The sequence below is a fragment of the Neolamprologus brichardi genome, chromosome 4 (assembly GCF_056152115.1).
Source record: "Neolamprologus brichardi isolate AB-2024 chromosome 4, ASM5615211v1, whole genome shotgun sequence".
In the NCBI taxonomy this organism is placed as follows: Eukaryota; Metazoa; Chordata; class Actinopteri; order Cichliformes; family Cichlidae; genus Neolamprologus; species Neolamprologus brichardi.
In genome coordinates, this window is record NC_142107.1 from 4803820 (window position 1) to 4824218 (window position 20399).

General features: G+C 41.3%; 2 protein-coding genes and 1 long non-coding RNA gene across 5 annotated transcripts in view; 1 reads left to right on the forward strand and 2 right to left on the reverse strand.

The window, feature by feature from the left end:
• The window catches only part of llgl1 (LLGL scribble cell polarity complex component 1), a 34078-nt gene extending 30620 nt beyond the window's left edge, over positions 1 to 3458 (reverse strand). The window contains exon 1 of one of the 2 annotated variants that reach the window (XM_006798020.3): positions 3060 to 3458. In XM_006798020.3, the coding sequence (XP_006798083.1) occupies positions 3060 to 3140 (81 nt within the window). In that variant the 5' untranslated portion in view covers positions 3141 to 3458. The remainder of the gene's footprint in view (positions 1 to 3059) is intronic. The other variant, XM_006798019.3, reaches the window with a different exon arrangement.
• A 140-nt stretch (positions 3459 to 3598) lies between these two features.
• LOC148102904 (uncharacterized) lies at positions 3599 to 20381 on the forward strand. Of its 2 annotated transcripts, none has more exons than XR_015718976.1 (4): positions 3599 to 3657; positions 15332 to 15529; positions 16543 to 16715; positions 19265 to 20381. It is a non-coding gene; the product is annotated as an uncharacterized LOC148102904 (long non-coding RNA). The 2 variants fall into 2 exon arrangements; XR_015718975.1 differs by having other exon boundaries at positions 15332 to 15502.
• myo15aa (myosin XVAa) overlaps positions 14605 to 20399 on the reverse strand; it is a 46428-nt gene continuing 40633 nt past the window's right edge. Inside the window, exons 53-64 of the mRNA XM_087839663.1 lie at positions 20214 to 20287; positions 20029 to 20111; positions 19803 to 19933; positions 19628 to 19722; positions 19243 to 19320; positions 19036 to 19132; positions 18758 to 18918; positions 18359 to 18492; positions 17038 to 17171; positions 16525 to 16658; positions 16092 to 16232; positions 14605 to 15427 (exon numbers count right to left, since the gene is read on the reverse strand). Coding sequence (XP_087695789.1) covers positions 15326 to 15427; positions 16092 to 16232; positions 16525 to 16658; positions 17038 to 17171; positions 18359 to 18492; positions 18758 to 18918; positions 19036 to 19132; positions 19243 to 19320; positions 19628 to 19722; positions 19803 to 19933; positions 20029 to 20111; positions 20214 to 20287 — 1364 coding nt within the window. The 3' untranslated portion in view covers positions 14605 to 15325. The remainder of the gene's footprint in view (positions 15428 to 16091; positions 16233 to 16524; positions 16659 to 17037; positions 17172 to 18358; positions 18493 to 18757; positions 18919 to 19035; positions 19133 to 19242; positions 19321 to 19627; positions 19723 to 19802; positions 19934 to 20028; positions 20112 to 20213; positions 20288 to 20399) is intronic.

Consider the following 20399-nt stretch of genomic DNA (forward strand, 5'->3'; position numbering starts at 1 on the left):
TGGCCTCTTTACAACTCAAAGAAGATATGATTCAAGTGTAGACTTTCAGTTTTATTTTCAAGGCGTTTAACAAAAGTTTTGCATTAACTGTTTATGGATTACAGTCAGTCAGAGTCCAAATTAATTGGATGGCCAGGTGAAGCCTGTTCCCTCGTTATTCCATAACAAAATAGCAGATAAAAGATCAGTAGTTGATGTCCCATTTGGTATCTGTATATTGGAATTATGGGTAAGAGATAAATAGAGATGTCAGTGCAAGTGAAGGAGAAAGCTGAAAAAGTAAAATAAACCAATTAGAGAAACAGCAAAAACTTTAGAAGTGACCAAACAATCTGACACATACTTAGAAAAGCCAAAATGCCTCAAAGACCACAGAAGACAACTAAAATGTTTCATGACAGAACTACTTTCAACATCTAACCGAGCAACAAGAACACTCCTTTGGAAGGGAGGTGCATCATCGCCACAGTCTAGTCTGACAGAAACAGCAGGATGAACTGTGACATGTACAGGACCAGAGCCTCTGCTCAGATCTAGCTGAAAACTGACCAGATGGTACTTCACAGTGAAGACAGTTAATGACTCAAAGCAGACTGCAAAAGCATCCCAAGAGTTTGTCAAGGAAAATAAATATCAACTGATCTCTTTCCAAAAGAGCATTTTAGTTACTGAAGGAAGAGAGTCCCTCGAACAAGCAGGAACTGAAGCTGGCTGCAGCAGAGGCTGAGGAGAGCATCTCATGGTGGGAAACGTAGCATTTCATGATCTCCATGGATTCCTTAAATCCTTCTCTTTTTTTCCAATTTATTTCCAGTCTCTAAAAATGGATGACTGTGAATAAATATGGCTGTGAATTCTAAATAGTTAACGCAGCACTTTTGTTGAACCTATTAAAATGACCCTGAAAGTCTGCACTTCAATCACATCCCGGTTGTTTGATTTTAAATTCTCTGTGATGGTGTATGGAAGCAAAACGACAACAGAAAACGATGTCTTTGTCCAACAAATAATGGCCCTAACTGTACTCTCCTACCACAAAGGCATTTATCTAGTGGGCGATTCTCTCAGATGTCTTGTTTGGTTAAACATAATACAAAATATATTTATCAGATATGACTCAGCACTACACCAACTCTCGTTAAATCACTCCCGTCAACACATTTCTGATAGCTTTGTAACGGCAACAATGATGTCAAACTGATTGCTCTGGAGTTTTTGCCCACCTGAGTCACATTCACACAAAAGCTTACTTCCACATAGGATATCATCAGGAATAAGTAACAGAAAAACAAAGAAAAAAAAAAACAATAACTGATCACACCTCATTTTTGAGAAGTTAACAAGAGCAATTACTTTCAAATTTGTGAGAGTTGTTTTATCCCATAACTAAATTAAATGAACAAAACAAACACCTGATCATTCTATTACCAAAAGAGATGCTGATTAATTTTCAGTCAGATCCACCAGCTGACCAATCGACTATTTGCTGTGGCTCTAAGGAAAGCCACAATCTAAAACCATTCAATGGCAAACTCAATGAGGGCCTCAACTGGAGTGCAGATACTGAAGCGGGATGGTGTAAGGACAGTTTGTCAAAGCTCTCATGTCACTGTGCTGGCCACAGTGAGCCATCTCATTCATGTTACTCAGACAACTTAGGTTACCCAAGGACAAGGTCATGCAAGTACGACTCTAGGAGCCACGAAAGGCTGATTAATATTTTCCAGGACATGCGCTGGTTCATGTTTTTTTATATTACTTATTCTTTCATTTGCTAAAATGGCTTAAAAGAGGACTCTTTTTACTTCAGAGTGCAAGTTAACTTAAAGTACTTAATTCTGGAGAAATAAATCTAGTGTAGTGCTGATTCTTAACCATCATCAGTCATCATCGTGTTGTTTGCACCGCAGTCCTAAACAATCCTGCTGAGAAGGGTTAATGTCATTATCACATCCAGTGTGCAGGACGAACTTGATTCTTTTAACATTTAAAAGGTTCAGACAGCCCGGCTCTCTGGGACACTTTCTTAGACACAGCATGCAGACCCTGCCTTCATCTAACCTGAGTTCAAGGCCACTGCAGTGTGTGCAGTATGAGCTTAGAAACACCCTGTTAGGTAAGTTACTACAGCTGACACTGGATATGCAGAATTATCAGTACATTCCACAAATCTGGGTGGTGCAAGCTGCTTTTATGTTCCCACCAGCGTAGCAACAGTGATCTGGGTGACAAGATTCATCTTATACTGAAAGTGGAACTGAAATGAGCTCTTACATTGACTGTCCAGAGGGGAAACCCACCATCACCACCACTGAATGTTACCACAGGACGCTCAGATTTACTGTACATGAACTGGTTCATATCCATGTGGATGTGATGCCAGCATGAAACCTGACACTCGTGGCTGCACCCAAAGACCCCCAAGAACTGGAACAAGGGGTATGAGGACTCTGCATAACAAAAAGCAGCAGAGATTTAAAAAAAAAAAAAAAAAAAAAAAAAAACACCTGGCAGCTTCTACTAAAACCAGACGAGAGGAGTAAAAAGTGCCATCACGCTGAGAGACATCCCTGCTCATTGCATGACAGATGGGTCACACCACACGAAGCATCAAACTGCTGGAAAAGCATGTATTGTAATTTAATCCCGTTAATCTGCATGCTGATAATCCCCAACACCCACACAATCCTCTGTTGCTGGTTAATTACAGCAATATTAGCGCTACAGTTTTCCTTGATTGCTGCTCGGTGCTCACTTTGAGCGAGGTCCTGGTTTGGGTGAGGGGTAATTAACACGCCGTGAAAACAACTCAACAGCCACTAAACACACATCAACAAAGCGCCCTGCAAATACACCACCCGCACTTCACAGCTAATCTGTTTTTCTGTCCGCGAAGTAGGACAGAAAACAGCAAGCGCAAGAGGAGTGGCCGGACTTCAGCTGCAAAGTACTGGCTTTTTTATATATCCATACTTAAAAAATAAGTCTTTTAGTTTAGGGGAACCAGGCGAGAGGAGGAATACCATCTCCCTCTCTTTCCTCTTGTCCCGTTACTTTACCTTGTTGAAGGCGAAAAGCTCCTGTTTTATCTTCTCTCTCTGCGGGTCGGTGCCCTGCCGACGAAACCTAAACTTCATCATCCTCAAGCCGGTCACGGGGAAGGCAGGACCGAGGGGACAGAGAGGGTAACACGGAGGTATCAACCCGAGCTTCTCGGCGGGACTAGAGGCGGTTCGGCGCAGTCGGAAGATGCTAAGCTAGCTAACGGACTAGCCCATGCAGGCTGAAAGCGGGGGTACAACACTACTGCCTCTGCTGCGGCTCTCCTCCCTCCTCTCCCTCCTGGTGCTGTTTAGGTCCTGGTGGGTTTGACCACAGCAGCCCCCCCTCCCCTCCTCTTCCCAGTTCACACGGATCCCGTTATTGGTAACCAATAGGGACGAGGAAATCTGTGAGCAATTACTCAGCAACGCCTACACAACCAAGGGCTCGCGAGACGGATGCTCGGTTTGTAGCACAGGGTACACCGGCGGTATGTCCCAGCTGCTTCAGTTTGTACACTGCGGCAACTGGGAGTTCCTTTAAACAAAATGGAACGGCCAGAGATTAAATAGCCAATAACGGCTAACTTTTCTCACTCGAAACTGTGGAGAAAATGTAAATATTTTACCTTAACTATTGCAAATTTGTTTTTTTAAGATGTCAAAAACTGGGTTTAAGATAAATAATGGAAGCAGACAGATTCAATCATGTTTGAAGGACTACTTCAAACATGATTATACGTCCTGTTTAGGAAGAAAAACATGAAAAGAATGGTAACTCTGACCATTAATTGAAGGTTATATTTAGCATATATTTTATTTTAATTATATTTTACTAGTTGTTTTCTTTTAGTAGTATTGTATTCACCAATGATTTTCCATACTCTTTAATTCCACCTAACTGTAACCCAGTTCCTAAAATCATCTCAAACAAAAGAGAAGAAAAATTAAAACATTTAATGTTCATTGTTCTGTTCTTACTGTCCCTGTTAATAAAAGAGAAACAAGATCAAAATATTTATTTAAACATAGAAGGGACGCAGATTATATATGATATGCTCTGGTCAAACAAGGGTTAAGTTTTCTCAGAGGGTTGATGAGCTCTGATGAGAGCCTATTGTTTTACTCCACTCCTCGCATGTCAGCCAATCGGTGAAGCCCTGGGCAGCTCTTGTCCCTCCTTAGTACCAGCTCCCAAGTTTTCAGTCTCTTGCTTCTACAGCCAAACAGAGCAGACGGACTAAAACTTTGTTATCGGTAAGCTGGAGAAATTAACATCTAACGAGTTAAAAAAAAAAAATACCATCTAAACTGATATTTTTTCACAAATTATGGTTTTGCACTTGTTGTCGTCAAGGGCAGAGCGAAACCGGAAGGTTTACTGAGCTGTGGCTTCACGTAACGCTGAGCATCCACTCGACGGCGGTAAGCTAAATGTGGCTAATCAGACACGTGATGTGCGGAGTGTGGGTACAGTTGTTGGATGTCTCTGAAACGCACTGTTGTTATGCTAGTTAGTTAATAATCTAAGTTATTAACATGTGAAAAGCTGTAAATGGTTAAAGCAGCTAAAAATAACTTTATGAGAGATAATTGTAAGCAGACTTTATCCTGCTTCCTGTTTAATTTTTGATGTCAATCAGTTGTTTTACTATACTCAGTATTGAATACTTGGAGGTAATTTTTAGTGTATTTCCGCTTGTACTAGTAGGCCTATGGTACAAGTAGGATTAAGCACGTCTATTTAATACTCCTATTTGAGTCCTTGTGTTTACATGTTATTGAGATTGATTATTTGCACTTTGTTCAATTTCTGATAAGCATTTGCATATTATTCCATTTCTTAAAAGGGGTAATATACTTATTTATTTGTGATTATTTATATATATATATATATATATATATATATGTGTATGTATATATATATATATATATATGTACAGTGAGTATTTTGATGGATGTAATTAATGTTTACAATGAAAATGAATTATATGGTGACTATAATTCCTGAATGTTTAAAACCTTGTAGATAATCTTTAATGTTACTGCAGGTTACAAATAATTGAACCTTGATACTGTGAAATTTTGGATATTGACACTTTGAACTTTGAAACTTGATATTTTAATGTTGTACAACATGACTGAATTGAATTGATTGATGATTGAATTGATGATAGCTGATCTGAATAGTTGTTACTGCACTGTGACACTACTGTAGTTTAATTTGTGAGAGTTATCCTTAAAGGGGACGTGACATATATTTGGCCATTGTTTATAGGTCAGGTTTTTATATGGGACGAATCCAAAGACCAGGTCAGCGATTCCAGAACCCAGAGTGTTCCAGTGTTCATTGGATGGCGAGCCAACCCAAGATCCTAGGAGACGATATACATATACACGCACACTCACACGACTACAATCCTCTACTGTACAAGTAGTACGGTAGGACAGACAATCACACACACTCCTTGTCGGACAAATTCTATTGCCATACACCCGTTTGTCATGGGCCCCACCGGTATCATTTGGACTTAAAAAAGACTAATTCTTTTATTTGTGCACAATTTTATTTTATTCTATTTTTTTGCTACTTTGGGGGAATTTTTTTTATACTTGACATTCTGTTAAAACCTATTGAAATACTGTGTTGTTTACAAATTTATTTTACAAGGCTTAACGTCAGTAAAGTACTTTTAAAGCCACACAACTGTGTTTGTCTGGTTTCTCTGCCATTCGTGTACCAGAGCTCTAAGAGTCGTTCTCAGTCTTCTGATACTAGCCCAAATTACTTATCACCTTGGTAATTATCCATTGGTACTTTATATAATTCTATGTAAGTGCTACAAAAGTGGCGAGCCAGCCAGGAGCTCTTTGGTGCATGAATATCAGCAGTGAAACCTCCTTAAAGTGTGTATTGTCATTGAAACATCTTTTGCTATTGCCACAAGATGGATTTTGTATTGAGCTCAGGTATCAAAGTCCCCAATGCAGTAATTGTTAGTGGTATACTCAATTCATCGGATGATGAAGAGATTCTTGACTTTTTGAAGCAGTATGGTACCTTTAGAGCCGTCCCAGTTGTAGATCCAAACTCAGAATTTTTCAAAAACCTGATCGTTGAGTACCGAAGTGGTAATTCCATTGATGCCTTAACTGATCTTTTGCCATACACATATGAAGTTGAAGGGAAGCCCGCTGTAAAATACCATGTAAGAGCTCTCTCCAGTGTTTACACTGCCAAGGTGGGAGGCAGTGCTACCAAATCCTACTTAGATGAAATAAAGCAGGTGGCAAAACTGAGTGGCAAAAGTTTTGAAGAGGTACTGAAGTCGATGATGACAGAGATCAGTGAAATCATTGGGAGTTCAGAGACCGACGATGAATGTATGCTCTCCTCCATGCAAGTTGATGATCCAAACAGGGAGAACCAGCTTCACCCCTCTCTTGAAACGTCTGAGATTGCACGCCAGCAGTTGTCTGAAGATCTACCACAGGTAGGATTGATTCAAGGTGGTACGGAGCCGCACCTACCTGTTGATTTCAAAAAGAGCCCATTTAGTGCGGCAAACAGTTTCAACCCACCTGAAATTCAGAAAGTCATTGTGGAACACATCGTGAAGAAAGATGACTTGATTGCACATTCATATTCTCCAATGAGACTCCGCTCATTCTCTGGCAGGATCCCCAGACCCAGCGGTGAGACGGATTATGACACATGGCGTTCACATGTTGAACTTCTCAGGAAAGACCCTGCCATGTCTGAACTTCAAAAATCTAGAAAGATCTTTGAGAGCTTGTTGTCCCCTGCAGCTGACATTGTCAACAGACTGAGCCCAGAAGCTACACCTGAAACTTACCTTCAGTTGTTGGATGCAGCTTTTGGAACAGTGGAAGATGGAGAGGAGCTTTTCGCTCAATTCATGAACACTCTTCAGGATCCTGGTGAAAAGGCCTCTGCATACCTCTGCCGTCTTCAGGGCGCATTGAACCTCACTCTGAAGAGGGGAGGAGTCTCTGCTGAGGATGCCGATAAACACATTCTCAAGCAGTTTTGTCGTGGATGTTGGGACCACACCTTGCTCTCAGATCTTAATCTTGAAAACAAGAAAAGCCAACCTCCAACATTCTCAGAACTTCTATTAATGCTCCGAACAGAAGAAGATAGACTGGCAGCTAAAGCCACACGGATGAAGAAACACCTTGGTTCAACCCGACAGCGGGTTGTGGCACACTGTCAAAAGACTTGCACCTGTAGTGAGCTACAGACAGTGACTCAATCTGATTCTGACCCGTTGACAGATCTGAGGAAGCAAGTTGCATCCCTACAGAGTCAGCTTACTAATTTGATGGCAAAGAAACAGAAGAAAAGCTCGAAGCCTAAGGACAGGGCTGAGTGTGATTTACGTGAGATGGCTATGGCAACACCTAGCATCAAGGTCACAAGTGCGAAGCCTGCCAACTTGCGGCAGAGCACCCAGCCAAGACCATGGTACTGCTTCAAGTGTGGTCAGGATGGCCACATCTCAGCAAGTTGCAGTAATGACCCAGACCCCACTCTTGTCGCTGATAAGAGGAAGCAATTGAGAGAGAAGCGTCGCATTTGGGAGATGCAAAACACTCCATCTGCTGACCAGGATTTTTAGACGCAGTCTCAGTTGTGGGGCAAACTGGGACTGAAGCAGGTCAACATCGTCCCGCTAAATCTGGAAGTCAAGCTAAACCAGGAGCACAGGCCACTTTGAGGCAATCCCATGTTGGAGAACAACCTTTCAGACTACCTAAGAGGCTCATAGGCACAAAGAGTACAGGTCAAGTCACGATCAAAGGTAAGGTGTGCAGTTGTCTCCTTGACACGGGTTCTCAAGTGACCACTGTCACCAAGTCCTACTATGACCAGTATTTGTCTGAGCAACAGATAGAGCCACTACATGACCTTCTGGAAGTTGAAGGGGCCAATGGGCAGCTTGTACCTTACCTGGGTTATGTTGAGATTGGAATCACCTTTTCTAAAGACTTTCTTGGTGCTGAACTAGAAGTCAAAACGCTAGCTCTAGTAGTCCCAGACACCGGGACATTAACCAAGTCTTGTGTATTGATTGGAACAAACACTCTTGATGTAGTGTATGAAATGTACACAGAGGCAAACCCAGAGGGCTACCAACCCATTCCTCATGGGTACAGAACCGTACTCAAAGTACTGGAGTTGCGGCAAAAGCAATGTTCAGATGAAAACGTTGGATTAGTGAGGATGCGTGGAAAGGATGAAGTGATCGTCCCAGCTGGGAAAACAGTCGTTCTTGAGGGGACAGTATCAATCAAGGAATTTTACACTGAGAGATCTGCCTTGTTGGAATATCCTTCAGTATCTTCCCTGCCTGGGGGGCTTTTAGTACAAACCTGTCTCCTTGACTTGCCGAGCAACCAGTCGTGCAAACTACCTGTAGTAGTTTCCAATGAGTCAGAGCATGACATTACTATCCCAGCTAAGAGCGTGATTGCAGAACTCAGTGCAATACAGACTGTCCTGTCTCACAAACACATTGTGAGTGAGCCATCAGAGTGTGAACCATCCAAGACCTCTAGTGTGACATTTGACTTTGCCGACTCTCCTATCCCTTCTGACTGGAAAGACCGCATTACTCAAAAGCTGAGCAGTATGCCAGAGGTCTTCGCCCAGACTGATCTGGATTTTGGAAGGACGGACAAGGTCAAACACCACATTAAGCTATCAGATGAGACACCATTCAAACACAGAGCCCGACCGATTCACCCGCACGACATAGAGGCTGTTCGAAAGCATCTGCAAGAGCTTCTCGCAACTGGAGTAATTCGCGAGAGCGAGTCCCCATTCTCCTCGCCAATTGTTGTGGTCAGGAAGAAGAACGGTCAGGTACGTCTGTGTGTTGACTACCGTAAGTTAAACTTACAAACAGTGAAAGACGCATACGCCCTCCCAAGACTGGATGACACCTTCACCGCACTTTCAGGTTCCAAGTGGTTCAGTACACTCGATCTTAAGTCTGGCTATTATCAGATCGAAGTTGCAGAGAGTGATAAGCCCAAGACTGCCTTTGTCTGTCCACTAGGTTTCTGGGAGTTCAACCGTATGCCACAGGGAGTGACAAACGCGCCAAGTACTTTTCAGAGGCTTATGGAGAGATGCATGGGAGACATAAATCTCAAGGAAGTTGTTGTTTTCCTGGATGATCTCATAGTTTTCTCGAAAACCCTTGAGGAGCATGAAGCCAGACTCATGAAAGTCCTGGAACGCTTAAAGGAGTATGGGTTAAAGCTGTCTCCCGAAAAGTGCAAGTTCTTCCAGTCCTCAGTTCGGTACTTGGGGCATGTTGTTTCTCAGCACGGGGTGGAAACTGACCCAGAAAAGACGGCCACACTTAAAACTTGGCCAGTCCCTCAGAACCTCAAGGAGCTGAGATCCTTCCTTGGGTTTTGTGGGTATTACAGACGGTTTGTTAAAGGCTACTCAAGTATTGTTAAACCGCTGAACGATCTAACGTCCGGTTATCCACCACTGAGGAAACATTGCAAATCAAAAGGGAGGAGTAATCAGTATCATGATCCAAAAGAGCCGTTTTACGAACGGTGGACCCCTGCATGCCAGAAAGCATTTGAGGCTATCATTGACAAGCTAACGTCGCCTCCAGTCCTGGCCTTTGCTGACCCAAAGCTGCCTTACATCCTTCATACAGATGCGAGCACTACGGGCCTTGGAGCAGCCTTATACCAGGAGCAGGAGGGACAGCTGCGGGTTATCGCCTACGCAAGTAGAGGTTTGTCAAGTAGTGAGTCCCGCTATCCAGCACATAAGCTCGAGTTTTTGGCTTTAAAGTGGGCTGTAACAGAGAAGCTGAGTGACTACCTCTATGGCAATCAGTTCACCGTTGTCACAGACTCAAACCCTCTGACCTACATCCTCACCTCAGCAAAACTCGATGCAACCAGCTACAGGTGGTTGGCGGCCCTCTCTACCTTCAATTTCCGACTCCAGTATCGTTCTGGAAAACAAAATGGAGATGCCGATGGACTCTCACGTCGTCCTCATGGCAAGCTACCTGATGACCTTACATCTCAAAAAGAGAGAGACCGGATATGCCAGTTCGCAAAACAACATCTGTCAGATCCTGACCATATTGACTCAGTCGATCAGGATGTTGTTCATGCTATCTGTGAGAGACAGTTTGTTTATCATTCAACCACCTCTGAAGCTTTGGGTGATGATGCAGGTATATCCCTTGTCGAAAGTCTTGCCATTTCTGGAGATGCTGTACCTGACAGCTTTGAGCAGGAAGAGACGTTGGGAGGCCTAGACACCATTCCCAAACTCTCACAGGCAGATCTCAGAGACAGCCAGAGATCTGATCGGTGCATCAGACATGTTATTACTCAGATGGAGAGTGGGGAGAAACCCCCTCCCACATTGAGGAAAGAACTTCCAGACATAGTCCTGTTGCTGAGAGAGTTGAATAGGTTTGAGCTGTGCAATGACATTCTCTACAGAACACGAAGAGAAGGCAATAATAAACATTACCAGTTGGTCTTACCTGAAGACCTGCGAGAGTCTGTGTTGACAAGCCTACATGACAACATGGGTCATATGGGAATAGAGCGCACACTCGATCTGGTCAGAGCCAGGTTCTACTGGCCGAGAATGTCCTCAGATGTGGAGAAAAAGATAAAGACCTGCCACAGGTGTGTACGCAGGAAAACGTTACCTGAGAAGGCTGCACCTTTGGTGAATATCATGACGACAAGACCCCTCGAGTTAGTCTGCATGGATTTCCTATCCATTGAACCAGACAGCAGTAATGTGAAAGATGTTCTTGTCATCACAGATCATTTTACTAAATATGCAGTCGCTATCCCAACATCGAACCAAAAAGCTCGGACTGTTGCAAAGTGTCTGTGGGACCATTTCATAGTACACTATGGCATTCCTGAAAAATTACACAGCGATCAAGGGCCTGATTTTGAGTCTCAGCTGATCAAGGGGCTGTGTGAAGTAGCAGGCATACAGAAGATTCGGACTACGCCGTACCATCCCAGGGGCAACCCGGTGGAGCGTTTTAACCGAACACTCTTAAGTATGCTTGGAACTCTGGAGAACAAAGACAAGTCACATTGGAAGGATTTTGTAAAGCCTTTAGTTCATGCGTACAACTGTACCAAGAACGAGGTAACTGGATTCACACCGTATGAGCTGATGTTTGGGCGTCAGCCACGGTTGCCTGTCGATTTGGCTTTCGGTTTACCTGTGAGAGAACAACAAAACAAGTCACACTCCCAATATGTTAAGGACCTCAAATCCCATCTTGAGGAGAGCTATAGAATAGCTACACGGAGTGCTGCAAAGGTAGCCGAAAGGAACAAAACCAGATTTGACAAACATGTGACCACATCTACCTTGGAAATCGGGGACCGAGTGCTGGTAAGGAACATACGCATTCGAGGAAAACACAAACTCGCCGATAAATGGGAGCAGACCGTCTATGTGGTGGTAAAACGAGCTGGAGACCTCCCCGTCTACACCGTTAAACCAGAGGGCGGGAATGGCCCCATACGCACCCTACACAGAGACCTCTTACTCCCTTGTGGGTTCCTCTCTGCAGCCAAGGAAGTGAAACCTGAACAACCAGAACCAAAGAAAAGACCCAGAACGCGACAGACCACTCACAAAGACAAGGAAAGAGCAGATCACCCCTCGGATGAGGATGATATTGTTTCAGTCCACTGGTTTGCAGATAGATCAGTGCCAAATGACTCGGTGTACATTGTCAAGCGAGATGTTCTGCTGACTCATAAATCAAGTCTTGGTCGGGATGATGTGATTGCAGATCAAGACAAGTTGGCTGGTAATACTTCAGCTTGTACAGACACCATATCCGATGTTGTTCCAGCCAGTCATGCTGACCATAACCAACATTATGACAATCAGATCGCAAGTTATGGAGAAGCCTCGTATGAGGAAGACTTACCTGAAACGGAAAGAGACTTACCTGGAAATGACGAATCTGAAAAGGAAAAAGACTTACCTGGAAATGACGAATCTGAAAAGGAAAGAGACTTACCTGGAAACGACGAATCTGAAAAGGAAAAAGACTTACCTGGAAATGACGAATCTGAAAAGGAAAGAGACTTACCTGGAAACGACGAATCTGAAAAGGAAAAAGACTTACCTTCTACGGATCGCCCTGACATGAGGGATGAACAAATCCTACTTCTCTCAGACATGTTAGGGAGTGATGAGGAAGGAGAGGACTTGATATTTGACAGGGAAACAGTAAACAAAGAGAGAGATGAGCAAACAAGCAAAGAAATTCCTGTCCGACGATCTGAAAGAAGTCGCCAGCCACCAAAAAGGCTAGACTATGCCGAATTGGGAAATCCCCTTGTCACTGTGGTCAAATCATTATTTCAGGGTTTAACCACAGCTTTCATTGACTCTTTAAATGCTAAAGCTGAATTATTGTTCTTAGATGATGCAGTTCGCAGTGGACATGCAAAGGGACTTGCATGAATTCAAGAGGGGAGGGTGTAACCCAGTTCCTAAAATCATCTCAAACAAAAGAGAAGAAAAATTAAAACATTTAATGTTCATTGTTCTGTTCTTACTGTCCCTGTTAATAAAAGAGAAACAAGATCAAAATATTTATTTAAACATAGAAGGGACGCAGATTATATATGATATGCTCTGGTCAAACAAGGGTTAAGTTTTCTCAGAGGGTTGATGAGCTCTGATGAGAGCCTATTGTTTTACTCCACTCCTCGCATGTCAGCCAATCGGTGAAGCCCTGGGCAGCTCTTGTCCCTCCTTAGTACCAGCTCCCAAGTTTTCAGTCTCTTGCTTCTACAGCCAAACAGAGCAGACGGACTAAAACTTTGTTATCGGTAAGCTGGAGAAATTAACATCTAACGAGTTAAAAAAAAAAAATACCATCTAAACTGATATTTTTTCACAAATTATGGTTTTGCACTTGTTGTCGTCAAGGGCAGAGCGAAACCGGAAGGTTTACTGAGCTGTGGCTTCACGTAACGCTGAGCATCCACTCGACGGCGGTAAGCTAAATGTGGCTAATCAGACACGTGATGTGCGGAGTGTGGGTACAGTTGTTGGATGTCTCTGAAACGCACTGTTGTTATGCTAGTTAGTTAATAATCTAAGTTATTAACATGTGAAAAGCTGTAAATGGTTAAAGCAGCTAAAAATAACTTTATGAGAGATAATTGTAAGCAGACTTTATCCTGCTTCCTGTTTAATTTTTGATGTCAATCAGTTGTTTTACTATACTCAGTATTGAATACTTGGAGGTAATTTTTAGTGTATTTCCGCTTGTACTAGTAGGCCTATGGTACAAGTAGGATTAAGCACGTCTATTTAATACTCCTATTTGAGTCCTTGTGTTTACATGTTATTGTGATTAATTTTTTGCACTTTGTTCAATTTCTGATAAGCATTTGCATATTATTCCATTTCTTAAAAGGGGTAATATACTTATTTATTTGTGATTATTTATATATATATATATATATATATATATATATGTGTATGTATATATATATATATATATATGTACAGTGAGTATTTTGATGGATGTAATTAATGTTTACAATGAAAATGAATTATATGGTGACTATAATTCCTGAATGTTTAAAACCTTGTAGATAATCTTTAATGTTACTGCAGGTTACAAATAATTGAACCTTGATACTGTGAAATTTTGGATATTGACACTTTGAACTTTGAAACTTGATATTTTAATGTTGTACAACATGACTGAATTGAATTGATTGATGATTGAATTGATGATAGCTGATCTGAATAGTTGTTACTGCACTGTGACACTACTGTAGTTTAATTTGTGAGAGTTATCCTTAAAGGGGACGTGACATATATTTGGCCATTGTTTATAGGTCAGGTTTTTATATGGGACGAATCCAAAGACCAGGTCAGCGATTCCAGAACCCAGAGTGTTCCAGTGTTCATTGGATGGCGAGCCAACCCAAGATCCTAGGAGACGATATACATATACACGCACACTCACACGACTACAATCCTCTACTGTACAAGTAGTACGGTAGGACAGACAATCACACACACTCCTTGTCGGACAAATTCTATTGCCATACACCCGTTTGTCATGGGCCCCACCGGTATCATTTGGACTTAAAAAAGACTAATTCTTTTATTTGTGCACAATTTTATTTTATTCTATTTTTTTGCTACTTTGGGGGAATTTTTTTTATACTTGACATTCTGTTAAAACCTATTGAAATACTGTGTTGTTTACAAATTTATTTTACAAGGCTTAACGTCAGTAAAGTACTTTTAAAGCCACACAACTGTGTTTGTCTGGTTTCTCTGCCATTCGTGTACCAGAGCTCTAAGAGTCGTTCTCAGTCTTCTGATACTAGCCCAAATTACTTATCACCTTGGTAATTATCCATTGGTACTTTATATAATTCTATGTAAGTGCTACATAACTCATATACATTGCTGTGTATTTGCTAAAAAATAAGAAAGTACTCACACACCACTACTGTTATACTAAAGCTTTAATTTATTATTCACATGCAATAGTTATGTAAAACTGCTATTTGCAAAAAAAATTAATTGTAAAAATAAAATATTTAAGTTAGTGCAAACTCTTAGTGATGTGGCCTCAAAGCTTATGTGCCAAAAAGACTTTGCCCCTTGGCAAAGCAGAGAATAAGAGATGTGTCAGAAAAAGTTATTTATCCTATCAAACCAAAAGTTTCCATTAATGTCAAAACCAAGATGAGGTTATAAGGGTTTGTTTGTTATACAGCAATAAAGTGGCGCCACCGTTACACTAAATTAATGTTGTCCCAAGAACAAAGCAAATCATGCTATTCTTCTAAAGAGGGGGCATGAAAACAAGGAGACATTAACCCTTATAGTTATATTGGACAAGATCTTAAACATTTCTGGATGATTATGTAAAACTATAAACATTAAAGATTAAGGCATTCATTCAAGTTTCTCCTAAAACTAGAATGTGACTGACATGAATGACATTTTATGTGCCAAATCATTCATTAAGAAAACAGCTGATCAATTAAGAAAAAATACAATTTTCATGGCCATAATGGAAAAGCACTTTTTCAAAATCATCACAATAAACAAGTTATCAACTTACATAACAGTGCCTTTACATACAAAAATAACCTGTCTTACGAATAGAGGTAGAGTACATTTTTAAGGCATAAACTGTGATTTCTATGTATATGTCATCCTTGTGTTTGTGCTATAGCAGGGTGATTTCACTTGGTGGCAATGTGAGTCTCTTCTCTCTGACTGACAGCATGTTCTCCACGTGCATGGCGATGACTCGGCACAGCTCCAGGCCCTGGAAAACATCATATAGACCCTTAAAGAAACAACACTGGACTTAAGATGAAGAGTGAATATAGACCGCACAGTGGTACAGTTAGGGGCGAAAGGGGCAAAAGTTTGTGGACACTTTTTCCTTTTGTAATTTTGCTTGTGTACACCATCAGAGTGAATTTTAAATTAATCAATATTTGATTGAAGTCCAGACTTTCAGATTGATGCAGATTCAAACTGCAGATTATAACACATTCACTGCAAAAGCAACCCAAAAGTTTCTCAAGGCAAAGAAATGGGATATCTTTCTGAAACCAATAAAGCATGCTCTTCAGTTTTCAAATGCAAAACTGAAGGCAGAGACCCACAAATAAGCAGCAACTGAATGTGGTTGGAGTAAAAGCCTGGGGGAGCATCTCAAGAGAGAAAACTAAGCATTTGGTGATGACCCTGGGTTGTAGACTTCAAGCTGTCGTTGACTGCGAAAGATTTTCGCAAATGGGGTACTGCGTATAAAATTCACTTTAATTCCTTAAAAGTTGATGCAACACTTTCATTAAACACTTTGAATTAAAGCTTAAAGTCTGCACCTCAGTCACATGTTGATTGCAGAAATGTGTCACTGTAAATACAGACACTGTTACACACACACATCTAAATCTTCCATCTATGTCTTATACACCCACCTGCTCCAGCTGCAGCTGTGTGACACGCTGGTTAAGCAAGTCTCCTATCATGATCTCCACATATGGGTAACTGGAGCCAGATGTTGGCCTCTGAGTGCGAGTTGATTGAATCTCCTTCAGAGGAAAACGCACCATAGTCTCCTAATCACACACAAACACACCAATGTGCATATAAATAGACATTAAGGGGACACACAGACATAAAATATAAAATTAAATATCTCAAGTTTTAAAGGTTATATTTTCTCTTGCACAGATTTTTTCTTATTTGTAATTTAGATTTTATTAAAAAATGATGGATGGGAGAGCCAGTAAACACCATAACCAAGAGAGGGAGCCAAAAGCTTTGTTTAAATATAATAAAATTCCTGCCTTTTTTGTATTTTTAAATCACAATAGATCAGTAAAAGGGTAAAATGCTTGTTTGACTCACATGTGTGTCCTTGTTAAGAAAATGGAGCCCGTTCAGATTAACAGCCAGGATGCATGGGGCGTGGACGGAGGAAGAGCCAGAACTCTGGATGTAGAAGAAGGAGGAGCCAAACATGGGGAAGGCACTGACCAGACCTGGGCAAAAACACACCAAAGCTCACTTCTGATAAGCTGCCGCATTCAAATTGCGAGGTAAAGATGTTTACAGAAAATGTCGTGACAAATCAGCGTGCTTTTGAACATTTTCTTTCCCACTGGTCCAACAAAAATGCTCTAAGAAGACACCTTGCTGCACTCATATCAACTTAGAACTGCTATTTGGGATCAGAATAAGCCTTTTTTTTTTTTTTTTTTACCAGACGTTTCAGATGTTTATCCTATTAGAATTGTGACAGGATATGCAATGGGCTTTGCTATTAACAATACAAAAGTTATTAATATTATAGGACATATGTAAAAGTTAAATGGCCAAATTGTGAGTATCTTTCACACTCACAAAGAACTGTTGTCTTACCAAGGAACTGCGCACGGGCCTGGTGTGGGTTTAAGGGCTGGACCTGCTGCATGTGTTGTGTTGTCATGTTCAGCCACTGCTGTGAACCCTGTTTGCTGTAGAACTGTGGAGGGATACACTCCTGCACCTCACGGCTAACACACACGCACACACAAAGAGTGAACAAGGTGTAATTGAGAGACAGCAGATCAAATTATACATGTGCATGTTAGGTGTATTTTTCTGTGCAAGTCGACAATGTGCAAAGCAGAGTATGGTGGCCCTGAGAGGTCACAAAGACTGCAGCATAAGAAAAGGCCAGAAAAATACAAAAATGCTACAAAAGCACATAAAAAAACACAAAAATACACAATGGAATTAAAAAAGAAACACACAACAGATTTAAAGCAAAAATAAAAAATAAAAAGATAAATAGCACAGTGGAAGTTGGGGGAAAAAAAGCTCCCAAAACACAACAGAAGTGTTTTTTTAGCAGAAAATCTTACAGAACAGCTGTGGAAATGAGAGAAACAGACATCCAAAGGATTAGACTGAGACACAGAACCTGAGGATTTGTAGCTGTTGTGAGGAAGTAAAGGTGTAATTGGATGATACATATAACACTGTAGATGAATGTTTTATATTAGTTGTTCAACATACCATGTAATGGTCTAACCTGATGAATTTTCATTGTGTTTTGTGTGCTTTTGGAACATTTTTCTATTTGTGTTCTTTTACGTTGCAGTACGTTTGACCTCTCAGGGATACCGTACATTCTCTTCTACCACTGCTTCTCCAATCTGTAGGTTTCCCCAAGGTTCAGCCCTGGGTCTACTATAATTGTCTTACTACATTTTAAAGAGCGTTGTTATATAAAACCCTTAGGTAACTAACTTAGTCCCTGGATGCAGCAGCAACCTTCTCAGCCCTTTATGATATAGCCACAATATCAGAAATAGTAGAAAAGGGATATCTGGGCAAAATGTGCTCTTCTGTAAGTCAGCCATGTCTTACTGTTTGGAAAAAATTAAGCTACTAAAAGTCTCAATCACTGGTTTCTTTAAATAACTTTAATTTAAATCACTTTGAATCAATTTAATTCCTAAAAAGTGAATGGAACACTTTCATTAAACCGTTCGAATTAAAGCTAAAAGTCTGCACTTCAGTCACATGTTGATTGCATAGATATGATTAGATATGATGGGTGACAAAAAATCAACATAAACCTACCTTTAATTTGTCCCTTGTATCACTAGTAACTTGCCCAAAAGTAATTGATATGCTAGTGTGAGTTGGTACATTAGCATGCAAAAGGTTTCCAACAACAAATGGATATATTTACAGGGTGGGGAGGTAGATGGTGTCTTTGGCACGATGCTGTAGGGCAGCCAGCCTGGTAATCTGCTGCAGATGCTGTTCACTGGGCTTACCCTGAGGAACCACACTCAGCAAGGCTTTCAGGTAGTCTGGCAACACCTTCAAAAGAGATGCACAATGTGCATTAGTCCGTCTTGTTTCTATGACAAATATCAACTGATGAGAAGACGAAACAAGATGTACTTCTATGCACACCGCCCGACCACAAAAAAAAAACCCTCATCAGGTGGTGATGACGTATGTGGCCACAAAAAAAAAAAGGGTCAGCTATCCAATGAAATATTAGGATGTGACATATATTTAGCACGTGTGCTAAAATTTCAGGACTGCTTCAATCTACAACTCTGTGAAATGAGATTTATACCTGGTTATAGTGCATGGTGACATAGAGTTCATTGTCAAGTTTGAGAGCTAGACTCCATATAACCCTTCTGAACCAAAGACTGTAGTTGGCATCCACAGGCTCGGCCTCTGTAGCGATGTCCAGGATGTACTCTCGCTTGTTCAGGGGACGTACATTCTGACCTACACAGAAAGACACTTTAGTAACCATCCATTATCCAAAACGTGTCACAATATCTTACTCGGCAAAAGGAAATGTTAGCCTTTTAGAGCTCCACTAAAACAAGAGATCCTTGTTACCCTTGTGTGTGACCAGAAAGACGGCATGTTCATCCAGTGCCTCCATTCTTTGGAGTCCCATCTCAAAGCAAAGCTCCTCGATTACATCCAAAGCAACCTGATAAGGAAAAAGCAAATCTGCCACTACAGGCTACAAATTCGGCATCTGTGTTTTACATTTAGAGACTGCAGCCATTCTGTGTGTGTGTGTGTGTGTTTTCCACTCACAGAGCATGTCTTGATTTTTAAGTGCCTTTCGATGCCACCTGGGAGCAGGAACAGCTGTCTCTTGGAGCTACGCCCGGCCTGTACACAGACAACAAATCAGAGGGAAACGTCACACACTGCTATCCACAGCTGTTACTGAGAAGTCATGTAGCAAAGTCACATCTGAACATGACAGACAGACACCACAGTATGAAAGATATCGCTGTAGATTAATTAGCACGCCCTGATCTACCTGATAAAGGAGACTATACAGGACTATCCCAATTGTTTTTCCGTATTTTTAAACACCTGTTGACACTTTCAGTCAATAAATGTTAGCAATTCCTACAATTTTGACATATTTCAAGCCACAAAGGAACACTGTGTAGCTTATTTACAAACTAACCATCATTGCTTTGAGTTCCATGTTGTTGGGATACTGCACACGCCCGCCATACTGAAAAGTCCTCCTCAGATTCTGCTCGCATGCCTTGGCAATACCTGTCAATTGGAAGAGCAGCTAGTAAACACTTTAGACCAGTGAAGATCAAAAGAGATGGACCGATGAACACGATGCCCACCTTGGTATTGCAAACCAGGGCTGGCACATGCATCCTGGAGAAACGTCAACAGAAACGGCTTCATAACATCAGAGCAGCGATGGAAAGATGTGAGAATATACATCAGCCGCCATCCTCTCTGACAGCTGTCCCTGCACACAGAGAAGCGCGCACACAGCCACAGGTTAAAGCCTCTCCACGATCATGTCACCGCTCTTTAAGAACAAGCGAGTGCTGGAAGCCTTACGGTTTGGAGCTGGTGTTGACAGTAACTTGTTTCATCACTTGGCAGTAGGCTTCATCCTTCATCAGGCCATGGTCACCACTTAACTAGATTTATTTAAGCACATGCATGAAGAAAAACATAAAATCACACACACAGACCTCGTCTTAGTATTACGATGGATAGACAATTTGCTGATGTAAGCATACCTTTAATATAGTGGTGACCAGGTCCTGCTCGGTCTGGCCTTTCATTGGGAAGTCTCCCATAAACTTCATTATAGCTGGGCAAAAGAAACAGAAGGAGCTGGACCACATCTTTTCGGATGTATTTTGTTTAAAGCACATTAATGCTTTTATACTAAAAATAAACTAAAAATAAACACAAAGAAACAC